The sequence below is a fragment of the Sapajus apella genome, unplaced genomic scaffold (genome assembly GCF_009761245.1).
Source record: "Sapajus apella isolate SASKATOON/1434 unplaced genomic scaffold, GSC_monkey_1.0 scaffold22, whole genome shotgun sequence".
Taxonomy (NCBI): domain Eukaryota; kingdom Metazoa; phylum Chordata; class Mammalia; order Primates; family Cebidae; genus Sapajus; species Sapajus apella.
In genome coordinates, this window is record NW_022436962.1 from 17,560,091 (window position 1) to 17,572,165 (window position 12,075).

General features: G+C 37.5%; 1 protein-coding gene and 1 pseudogene across 1 annotated transcript in view; one reads left to right on the top strand and one right to left on the bottom strand.

Annotated features, from left to right (window-relative positions):
- Positions 1 to 12,075, top strand: part of CENPF (centromere protein F) — a 58,720-nt gene that overhangs the window by 2,919 nt on the left and 43,726 nt on the right. The window contains exons 2-6 of the mRNA XM_032289226.1: positions 4,251 to 4,453; positions 5,338 to 5,534; positions 8,848 to 8,969; positions 9,404 to 9,495; positions 11,228 to 11,519. Of these exons, the coding sequence (XP_032145117.1) occupies positions 4,292 to 4,453; positions 5,338 to 5,534; positions 8,848 to 8,969; positions 9,404 to 9,495; positions 11,228 to 11,519 (865 nt within the window). The 5' untranslated portion in view covers positions 4,251 to 4,291. The remainder of the gene's footprint in view (positions 1 to 4,250; positions 4,454 to 5,337; positions 5,535 to 8,847; positions 8,970 to 9,403; positions 9,496 to 11,227; positions 11,520 to 12,075) is intronic.
- LOC116558932 lies at positions 3,508 to 3,946 on the bottom strand (annotated as a pseudogene).

Consider the following 12,075-nt stretch of genomic DNA (forward strand, 5'->3'; position numbering starts at 1 on the left):
TTGTAGTTTTAGTAGAGACGGGGTTTCACCATGTTGACCAGGATGGTCTCGATCTCTTGACCTCGTGATCCACCCGCCTCGGCCTCCCAAAGTGCTGGGATTACAGGCGTGAGCCACCGCGCCCGGCCAAGGCAAAATATAAATTTTTTAACTTTTATTTTAGGTTCAGGGGTACACATGCAGGTTTGTTATATATAGACACATGTCGTAGGGGATTGTTGTACAGATTATTTTGTCACCCAGGTACTAAGCCTAATACCCAGTAGTTATTTTTTCTGCTACTCTTCCTTCTCCAATTCTCCACCCTCAAGGAGGCCTATGTCTGTTGTTCCCTTCTTAGTGTTCATTTGGTTTTCTGTACTTGCATTAGTTTGCTAAGGATAATGTCCTCTAGTTCCATCCATGTTCTGCAAAAAACATGATCTCATTCTTTTATATGGCTGCCTAGTATTCCGTGGTATATATGTACCACATTTTCTTTATCCATTCTGTCACTGATGGACATTTAGTTTGATTCCATGTCTTGCTATTATGAATATTGTGAATAGTGCTGCAGTGAACATTTCTATGTACATGTGTGTTTTTTTTTTTTTTTTTTTTTTGGTAGAGATGGGATTTTGCCATGTTCCCCAGGCTGGTCTCAAATTCCTGAGCTCAAGTTATTCACTGTGCCTGGCCATGCTTTTGTCTTTATGGTAGAATGATTTATATTCCTCTGGGTATACACCTAGAAATGAAATTGCTGGGTTGAATAGTAGGTCTGTTTTTAGCTCTTTGAGGAATTGCCATACTGCTTTCCACAATGGTTGCATTAATTTACACTCCCACCAACAGCATATAAGTGTTCCCTTTTCTTTGCAACTTGGCCAGCATCTGTTATTTTTAAACACTTACAGCTGTTCTGACTGGTGTGAGATGGTATCTCTTTGTGGTTTTGATTTGCATTTCTCTGATGATCAGTGATATTGAGATTTTTTTTCCCATGCCTGTTAACTACATATAAGTTTTCTTTAGAAAAGTCTCTGTTCATATCCTTTGCCCATTTTTTAATGGGGTTGTTGTTTTTCTCCTGTAAATTTGTTTAAGTTCCTTATAAATGCTAGATCTGATAAAGGTGCAATCTGATAAGGCATCTGATAAAAGTGTCTTTATCAGATGCATAGTTTGCAAATATTTTCTCCCATTCTGTAGGTTGTCTGTTTATCTGTTGAGCTTTTTTTGCTGTGCAGAAGGTCTTCAGTTTAATTAGATCCCATTTGTCCATTTTTGCTTTTGTTGTGATTGCTCTTCTTTGCCCGTTCCTGTGTCCAGGATGGTATTGCCTAGGTTGTCTTCCATCGTTTTTATAGTTTTAGGTTTCACATTTAAGTCTTTAATCCATCTTGAATTAATTTTTGTATATGGTGTAAGGAAGGGGACTAGTTTCAATCTGCATATGGCTAGCCAGCTATCCCATCATTTACTGAACAGGGAATCCTTTCCCCATTGTTTGTTTTTAACAGCTTTATCAAAGATCAGATGATTGTAGGTGTGTGGCTTATTTCTGTGCTCTCTATTGTGTTCCATTGGTCTATGTGTCTGTTTTTGTACCAGTACCATGCTGTTTTGAGTACTGTAGCCCTGTAATATAGTTTGAAGTACGGTAACGTGAGGCTTTCAGCTTTGTTCTTTTTGCTTAGGATTGCCTTGGCTATTTGGGCTCATTTTTAGTTCCATATCAATTTTAAAATAGTTATTTCTAGTTCTGTGAACAATGTCATTAGTAGTTTGACAGGAATAGCATTGAATCTGTAAATTACTTTGGCCAGTATAGCCATTTCAATGATACTGATTCTTCATATTCGTGAGTGTGGGATGTTTTTCCATTTGTGTCCTCACTGATTTCTTTGAGCAGTGTTTTCTAATTCTTATTGTAGAGATGTTTCATCTCCCTGGTTAGCTGTATTTCTAGGTGATTTGTTCACATTGTGGCAATTATAATCGGATTGCATTTTTGATTTGGCTCTTGGCTTGGCTCTTGTTGGCATATAGGAATGCTAGTGATTTTTGTATATTGATTTTTGTATCCTGAGAGTTGGCTGAAGTTGTTGACCAGCTGAAGGAGCTTTTGGGCTAAGACTATGGGATTTTCTAGATGTAGGATCATGTCATCTGCAAGTAGGGGTAGTTTGACTTCCTCTCTTACTATCTGGGTGTCTTTTATTTCTTCCTCTTGCCTGGTTGCTCTGGCCAGGACTTCCAATACTATGTTGAATAGGAGTAGTGAGAGAGGGCATCCTTGTCTTGTGTGACAGTTTTCAAGGGGAATGCTTTCAGCTTTTGCCCATTTAGTACGATATTGGCTGTGGGTCTGTCATAGATGGCTCTTATTATTTTGAGGTATGTTCCTTCAATATCTAATTTATTGAAAATTTTTAACAGGAAAGGATGTTGAATTTTTAATGAAAGCCTTTTCTGCATGAGATAATCATGTCATTTTTGTCTTTAGCTATGCTTATGTGATGAATCACATTTATTGATTTGTGTATGTTGAACCAACCGTGAATCCTGGGGATGAAGCCTGCTTGATTGTGGTATATTAGCTTTTTGATGTGTTGCTGGACTTGGTTTGCAAGTATATTGTTGAGGATTTTTGCATCGATGTTGATCAAGGATATTGACTTGAAGTTTTCTTTTGTTGTTGTTTTGAGACGGAGTCTTACTCTGTTACCAGGCTGGAGTGCAGTGGCATGATCTTGGCTCACTGCAACCTGCGCCTCCCAGGTTTGAGATTCTTCTGCCTCAGCCTCCTGAGTAGCTGGGACTGCAGGTGGTGCCACCACACCCAGCTAATTTTTGTATTCTTAGGAGAGATGGGGTTTCACCATGTTGGCCAGGATGGTTTCAATCTCTTGACCTCATGATCCACCTATCTCGGCCTCCCAAAGTGCTGGGATTACAGGCATGAGCCACCACACCCAGCCAAAGTTTTCTTTTTTTGTTGTGACTCTGCCAGGTTTTGGTATCAGGATGATGCTGGCTTCATAGAATGAGTTGGGGGAGGAGTCCCTCCTCCTCAATTATTTGGAAATCAGGGGTGCAAACAAAGTACCCTGTACACCCAGCAGTAATCCCACAGGAGAAGGCAGCAACTCCAGGCCATGTAATCAGCAGCAAGATGATTATGTGATATGTCTTTTCACAGCAGAGTTAGATGTGCTCCACCAGTTATGACGGGAATCAATTTAAATATACTTTCTTGATCCCAGAAATTCAAGTATATGGACAGTGGTTACACATGACATGGTGATTTGTTATAGCACAACTAACATATTTCAAATGGACAAAAAAGTTAGTATAATTTACAGTGTCTTAAGATAAATTTCCTTTGAATGGACGCTTCCTTTCCAGTGCTTTGAGGTCTACAAGACGCATCTAGAAAATTTACTATGGTGGAAGATTAAGACTGTTTAAATGGAATGGAGGTTAGGAAGGGGAAGGGGAAGGATCTATGGTTTTTCTTTTTGATTAACTGCTGTAATCCTGTCCTTCAGGCAGCTGAAGGAGTTTCATATTTTCTTTAGACATCATTAGGCACCAAAGCTCTTGCAGGACAACTTTGATGCTGCATGAATTTTGCTATTTTGCTGGCACTGATATGGCTGTCTGGTCTACCACTCCATTAGAACTATTAATCCCATTTATATTAATTTTTATTACAAATCTTACAAAGGCAGGGTGCTTCTGGGCATTTAGGCTACATTCTATTTTAAGGCTGTATACTTGATTTTCATAAATTGTTTTTTGAGGCCCGATTATCGTCCCTGTCCGTCTTGTGCCAGGTCTTCATTATATTCTAGACCCGGACTAACTTGCCATCTTCTGCTCCTTTCTGGCCTTCTTCAAGTTCTTCCAGCAGTAGGAAACTTCGAGGGACTTTTACTCCTGAGCCCATGGTGACTGCCATCTTGCATCGCTGTTGCCCTATGTTTTGTGTAATGAAAAAATTGAGCAATAGAAAGCAGGTAGTGATATAAGAAGTCAACACTGAGAAATAAAAACAGAAAGCAAGGGGAAAACAAGCAGCATACTATGTGCTTCAGAATCAATGATTGGTTGTCACCTTTCAGAGGATGGTGAAGATAGAGATGAAACTTCGTTATCTTTTGAAATATGGTCTTGACACTTGATTCTTAGGGCTGGTTCACTAATTTCTGAGACTTTGTTTCCTTTTACTGTGGTAAGACCAACAGTCTGGTTATTCTTTTCAGTTTCTTTACAAATGTTGGAGTAATAAAGAAGGGAGAACAAAATGAGCTGGGCTTTGGAAGCATGGAAAGAAGGCCTTCCTACAAGAGCTCTTCAGAAAATTCAAGAGCTTGAAGGACAGCTTGACAAACTGAAGAAGGAAAAGCAGCAAAGGCAGTTTCAGCTTGACAGTCTCGAGGCTGCGTTGCAGAAGCAAAAACAGAAGGTACCCCTGAAGCTCTGGTATTTGTAGTTGTTCACTCATTATTATTACAGAAGCACTGGTATTTAAAACTGTTCACTATTTTTGGATTATTTCATCTTTACATTTAGAGAAAAATGATTTTGCTATCTTCAGGTGGTAATCCCCCCCTTCCCCACCACCCTGCCCCATTCCCCTTCTCCTTTTTTGAGTCATTTTTAATTGTTTTAATTTTCTCCATTTCTGCTTACCTGCTAATATTTAGGGCTACTGAGTTCCATTTCAACTTTCATGTGGAACCATGAATTGGAGATTGCTTTTGCACTGCATAGCAACAAGGCAAAAGGTTTCTGCTCCTAATTTGGGGAAGGTATTAGAGCATTTTGCAGTTAAATGGATGTGGCTTTCTGAGACTGCGCTTTTTACCTTGGTATTCCCCAACCTTTTCAGGGCTAGTAAATAAAAACTAAATAGTACTTTAAAAAATTTACCTCTTTGTTAGCTAACTAAATAGTGATAGTCATTGCTTTTAAAAGGTTTTTGCTTGTGGGAGAATTTTCTGGTTTCTAAGAATAACTAGTTTTAGCAGCCAAACTTGAGAATGAATTGTTAAGGGAGATTTATAGGATTTATTTTCTATTTTTTAATTTTTGAAAGGATAGTAAAGCCTCACTTTCTAGGATGGGTATGTACGACCAAAGAGAATATCATACATGACTTCATAGAAGTTTCCTATCTATTGGCTTCAAAGTCTGTTCATCTAAAATTTCTGTGTTCAAAAAGCATTGACATATGGCTTATTGCAGCTGTATCTCAGGAAATTAACAGTGTTAGACTCATATCTACCAATAATACTTGGTAAATTCATCAGATAAGGGAGTTACTGTCTTCTAAACAATTCTCATTAGGTTGAAAATGAAAAAACTGAGGGTACAAACCTGAAAAGGGAGAATCAAAGATTGATAGAAATATGTGAAAGTCTGGAGAAAACTAAGCAGAAGATTTCTCATGAACTTCAAGTCAAAGAGTCACAAGTGAATTTCCAGGAAGGACAACTGAATTCAGGCAAAAAACAAATAGAAAAACTGGAACAGGAGCTTAAAAGGTAATATTTTGGAATGATATTTATAGGGATGATGTTTGTATGTATTGATCAAATGCATTTGTCTTTTCCTTTAACAATATAATTATTATACATTGCAATTTTTTTTTGCAGTGGAATAAGTAATGATTCAGTCTATATCAGTAACTTGAATAAGTGAAAGATTAAAAACAGTGATTTAGTTTTGTCATTGAATAGGTCAGTATGATATAAATTTATCAAATGGTTACTCTGTTACTCATGTATTCATTCAGTATATGTTTATCAAGCTGTTCCATGATTCACTGGGCAATACAATAATAAATAGTACTATCATACTATCAAATAATAGTATTATTATAATACTATCATACTATCAAATAGTATCAAATAATACTATTATTTGATAGTACTATTATTTGATAATATGATAGTACTACTTAAAATAAAACTATCAACAGTTGTTACTGAAAAGATGGAAATCAGTTGAAGCATACTGATGGCTCGTGTTTTCTCCGGGTGGAAAAGCTGTTGTAGAGAATGAGAGGAAGAACTAGGGAATTATAAAAGGATGGAATAGCATGGAGGACCCAGTTGAGATTGGAGACAGCATTTAAGCAGGCCCAATCTGCAAGGTTGTATGATAATTTTAAAAAATGTTTCCTTTTCGCTGGGCGTGGTGGCTCATACCTGTAATTCCCAGTACTTTAGGAGGCTGAGGTGGGTGAGGTCAGGAGTTTGAGACCAGCATGCCCAACATGGTGAAACGCCCTCTTTATTTAAAATACAAAAATTAGCACAGGCGTACTGGTGGGCACTTCTAGTCCCAGCTACTCGGGAGGCTGAGGCAGGAGAATTGCTTGAACCCAGGAGGTAGAGGCTGCAGTGAGCTGAGATCGCACCATACCCTCTTAGCACATTTGGTTTTATATTATTCTTATTATCTAATAGACTACAAAAACTGCTGAATATGGTTTAAAATTTTCACTGCTAGCCTTCAAATGCATTGCAGAAACTTACTTTTTCTATCAATTGCCACTGATTAGGTTTCAGAAGTTCTCCAGCAAGTGAGGTTGAATCATTTGGAATGTTTATTAACACCGTGGATATTTTTAATCTCATATAGTTCAACCTAGTAGAAAATGCTTTTAGCTTTTTAGTGCTTTTTTGGTGGTGGTGTTTATGGTTTTTTTTTTTTTTTAGGGGGACGGGGAAAATATGGTTTATGAAAATAATAGCAGGGTATACTTTTGTTTAAGTAATAAATACGTTTGTTTAAAATGTAAGGATAGGGAAAATGGAATAAGATATGAATTTAAAGTGGAAAGGAAACACTGGTTTTGCAAGATTCTTCAAAATTTATCTCTAGAATCACCAACTTTGTGATACCTTTGCTAGTCTGTAGACCTGTAATGTTCAATATGGTGGCCATTGGCTACATGTGGCAATTATTATGTACTTGAAATGTGGCTGGTGCAAATTGAGATGAGCTGTAAGTATACAATGCATGCCAAATTCCAAAGATTTAGTATGAAAAAATGTAAAATATTTTATTAGTAACTTTCTTATTGATTACAAGTTGAAAAAATAGTGTCTTGAAAATAGCAAGTTAAATAAAATATTAATTTTACTTATTTCTTTTTGTTTTGAAAATACTAACGGAACATGTCCATTGGACATTGCTGTTTCATACTGTAAGCTGAGATTTAGCAGTCTGATTTGCTGAGAAGTCATTTTTAGCTCATAAGTTGCACTTCCTTCTCAGGTTGAATTTGAAGCTAAATGACGCCAAGGGCACTCTCTTTTCTTTATCTTTTTTCTTTTCTTTTTTTTTTTTTTAAGACAAAGTCTTGCTCTATTGCTCAGACTGGAGTGCAGTGGCATAATCTCAGCTTACCGCAACTCTGCCTCCTGAGTTAAAGCAATTCTCTTGCCTCAGCCTCCCAAATAACGGGGACTACAGGTGCATGCCACCATGCCTGACTAATTTTTGCATTTTTAATAGGGATTTTTGCCATGTTGGCCAGGCTGATTTTGAACTTCTAACCTCAGGTGGTTTGCTTGCCTCGGCCTCCCAAAGTGTTGGGATTACACGTGTGAGCCACTGGGCCTGGCATTACTTTCTTTACTTCCTGTTTTAAGTAATAGGCCATGGCTAAGAGACTGGTGCACACTATTAGCCATTCTAAAAGAGTGTTCATTTTTTATGTTATATTAAAGTCAGAGACATTAGAGATTTGGAAGAATTGAGCCCTCTTTTAATGCCTTTTTTTGGTTTTAAAAGGTGTTCAGAACTTACTTGATTGATAGTTCTGAATACCTTCATACAGGGTGTACATATATACAATATATAACTTATGTTTCCCATTTCCTGTAACTATTTCCAGCCATATCTTTTCTAGATGCATTATACTGACTTAATTTTTATATCTGTTTTAAAAATGTCATATAATACATGATCTGTATATCAAGTCTATGGTTTTGAAATGACTGAGTATCCTAAGTAATGTCATCTGTTCTCATGATTTGAGCCCATGCTTCAATGACACTACTTTCTTCCCATGTTTCTGACGTTCTGGGTTCTTTTATATCCCTCTCTTTGGCTTAGAATATGCAATCTGCTTTGAATATATTCCAGCCCTCCAGCTCTTCTTTGCTGTCTGTTTACGATTAGTCTGTTCTGACACTGCTATAAAGAAGTGCCTAATACTGGGTAAATTATAAAGGAAAGAGGTTTAATTGACTCACGGTTCCGCAGGGCTTTCCTTTTCGGCTGGGGGAACTTAACAATCATAGTGGAAGGGGAAGCAAACATGTCCTTCTTCACATGGGGGCAGGAAGGAGAAGAATGAGAAGCAAGCATAGAAGGAAGCCCCTTATAAAATCATCATATCTCGTGAGAACTCACTATCATGAGAATAGCAGGAGGAAACTGCACCCATCATTCAATTATCTCTCTCCGGATCCCTACCACAACACGTGGGGATTATGGGAACTACAATTCAAGATGAGATTTGGGTGGGAACACAGCCCAACCATATCATTATCACAGTGGTTATTATACACCTTCCTTGTAGCCTTTATAATGTTGTATTTTTTAGTTTATATTTCTGTTTCTTTTACTAGACTGAGTTCCTTTGAAGACACAGGACTGTGTTTATGTCTGGCACATAAAAGTTAGATTTTATTAAATGCCTGTTGGATAAATGAAATGGTTAAGAATTCTTAGTGGATGGGTTTCTTTGTAAGTTTATTACTTTCTGGGAATGTATGGCATGGGTATTCTGTAGCCTTTGCGCTAACTGATTTGTCTGCCTCTTGGGTCCTTTTTGAACAGGTATAAATCTGAGCTTGAAAGAAGCCAACAAGCTGCACAGTCTGCAGATGTCTCTCTGAATCCATGCAATACACCACAAAAAATTTTTACAACTCCACTAACACCAAGTCAATATTATAGTGGTAATGCATTTTTTTCCTTTGTATAGACAGCTTTTTGTTTAGATTGAAATTTTAATTCTGTAAAAGAAATGAATTAATTCAACTTTGATTTAAACTTTTATATGTTTAAAAATTGCAACCACTTGTTACATATCAATTTGCATATTTGTTGAATTATGTTGAGCTACTGGATTAAGCTTTTAAGCTTTTTTACTTTATCCTTCTGTGGTATATTTTTAAGGACATTCAATTTCAGAATGTTTAAAACACTTATGTTTTTATGTATGTTGATATTTGATTAATTTGATCCATGTTTTAATTCCCTAACCAAAATGTTGTTTCTACTTGCTGTTATACTAAGATACCCATTTCTAGACTATCAAAATTGTTGATCTGTGAATTCCTTCATGGAATCAATGTTTGAAATAAAATTGTATTTGATTGTCTGTTTCTAGGTTCCAAGTATGAAGATCTAAAAGAAAAATATAATAAAGAGGTTGAAGAACGAAAAAGATTAGAGGCAGAGGTTAAAGCCTTGCAGGCTAAAGTAAGTTAATTACGGGCCCTATAATAGCATATGCAGTTATAGAATACTTTGATATGGGATAGAACAAGATTAGAGAAAAATCTGTTTTACATAGAGTTGGCTTTTTTTCTTTTTTTTTGTACTCAGAGAAGGTTTTGGGCTTAGTGGAGGTGATTATTTTTTAGTTTTAAAAATAGGTAGAAATGAGTAAAATAGAGTGGGGAGGTTAGTTTATCCCTGAATATTAAATGATCATGTAAGTCTATGAAAGCAATGTCCATTTAATTATTTCCCTATTAAGACCTAGTGATCAGGGCCATTCTTGGAGACAGTGGGGCCAGAGAATTAGTCCTGATGCTCTCTGCCTGGCTTTGTCACCTGGAGGCAGTTGCTTCCTATACAGTCCTGTTGAACTATTGAATTTTACCTCTACCATTTTTGTTCAGATGTTATTTGCTGAAAATAATGTTGAGTTTGGTTCTTACTGGTGGCCTTCCACTAAACGTAAGGGCTTGATGAGATGGCAAAATTCAGCAAACTGTTACCGTAAATACTGAGAATGCAAAAGTACCTCTTCCTTAGAGCTTTAACAGTTTTTATCATTTTCATGACTTTAATTCTTATTTTGATGTCATTAGGATTCTGATATGTAGCAAAGGCATTGCTTATCAAGATGAATAAAAATTAAGTACTCATTCTCTAGTTTGTTTTAGAAATATCATGTGCTTTGTCATCCAGTTCATTCATTCATAGCAATTCTTCCCTTGACATTGATTCCTAGAGTTATTTTATGGAAAATTTGAGTCTCTAGTAAACATTAACCCTCTTCCTACTGTAAAAAAAAAGTGCTTGCTATAAAAATCTAATGGTGCATTTACCTCCATGTCTTGATATTTGTCAGAATGGAAGCAGAGAGAATAGAACAATGCAAAGCAGTAGATCATCCACAAATGTATATTATGTAATATTAAACACTCAATGTGACCTTTGTTTTGGGATAGTAATATGGTGGGATGTGAGATTTTTTAGAGTCCGTTAGTCTAATGTTTAATTTTGATTCTCTTGGACAAAGCTATAGGGGGAGGCGACCAAGGACAGGCTAAGAAAAGCCTGTTTTGGAATCAAAACGAAAGTGAACACTCAGATATGTTTAATGGATTCTAAGAAGGATGCAGAATAAATACTAAGACTTAGCCCATTTTAAATAGGTTGGGCATCAGATGGTGGTAGCTTACTCCTTCAATGCTAAGAAGTTGAGCATTAGAATATTCCAGCCGGGCGCGGTGGCTCAAGCCTGTAATCCCAGCACTTTGGGAGGCTGAGGCGGGTGGATCACGAGGTCAAGAGCTCGAGACCATCCTGGTCAACACGGTGAAACCCCGTCTCTACTAAAAATACAAAAAATTAGCTGGGCATGGTGGCGCGTGCTTGTAATCCCAGCTACTCAGGAGGCTGAGGCAGGAGAATTGCCTGAACCCAGGAGGCGGAGGTTGCGGTGAGCCGAGATCGCGCCGTTGCACTCCAGCCTGGGTAACAAGAGCGAAACTCCGTCCCCCCAAAAAAAAAAAAAAAAAAAGAATATTCCATCACTGGGTATTAGACTTATGGTTTACTTGACTTGATGAATGTTCTTTCTTGGTATGCAGTACAACTGTTAACTTCTTGGCATTATGGCTTTATATTCTATCTGAAAATAAATAGCCTTGAGTATATACAATCTTGAAAGGGGTCTAAAGCATTTCTATTTCCACAGAAAGCAAACCAGACTCTTCCACAAACCAGCATGAATCACCGCGACATTGCCCGGCATCAAGCTTCATCATCTGTGTTCTCATGGCAACAAGACAAGACCCCAAGTCGCCTTTCATCTAGTTCTCAAAAAACTCCAATTAGGAGAGATTTCTCTGCATCTTACTTTTCTGGGGAACAAGAGGTGACTCCAAGTCAATCAACTTTGCAAATAGGGAAAAGAGATGCTAATAGCAGTTTCTTTGACAATTCTAACAGTCCTCATCTTTTGGATCAATTAAAAGTACAGAATCAAGGTAACACTGAGCTAAGTTAAGTTTAAATTAATTTTGCTTGAGGTAATTTCACAGGTGATTCCAGATAGTTTTAATCCCAGAAAGTGCTTATGTTTTTTGTTAGGCACATTGGCATTCAACATCCCAGCCTGGTTATGTGAAATATACTGTCTTTTCAATAATGATAAAAGGCATCATAGTGTTGGAATGTACTTTTATACACAAAGCTGTGCCTGGAAACCTCTAAAGTAGGTTGAGAGGCTTTGACTTAGCTTTCCAGAAGAGGCCGAGTAGGTTGGTTACAGTTTACACTCCCCATGCTTCTCATCTGGCTCCTTTTGTGACCCACAGAACCAGCCTGTGGTCTGACTAGCTTTGGCCAGAGGTTGTGTGTGTGTGTATCTGCAGAACAGCGTTGCTGTGCCTTGCCAGGTTGTCCATATGGGAGCAAACCTGTAACCTTGGCTGCTGTGCCATGCTGCAGCTGACAGCCAAGGGTACCAGGTGGTGTTTTGGAATCTACTCTGTAGAATATAATAATTTCCAGTGCTGTGATATATTGAAAATCACTGTCAGT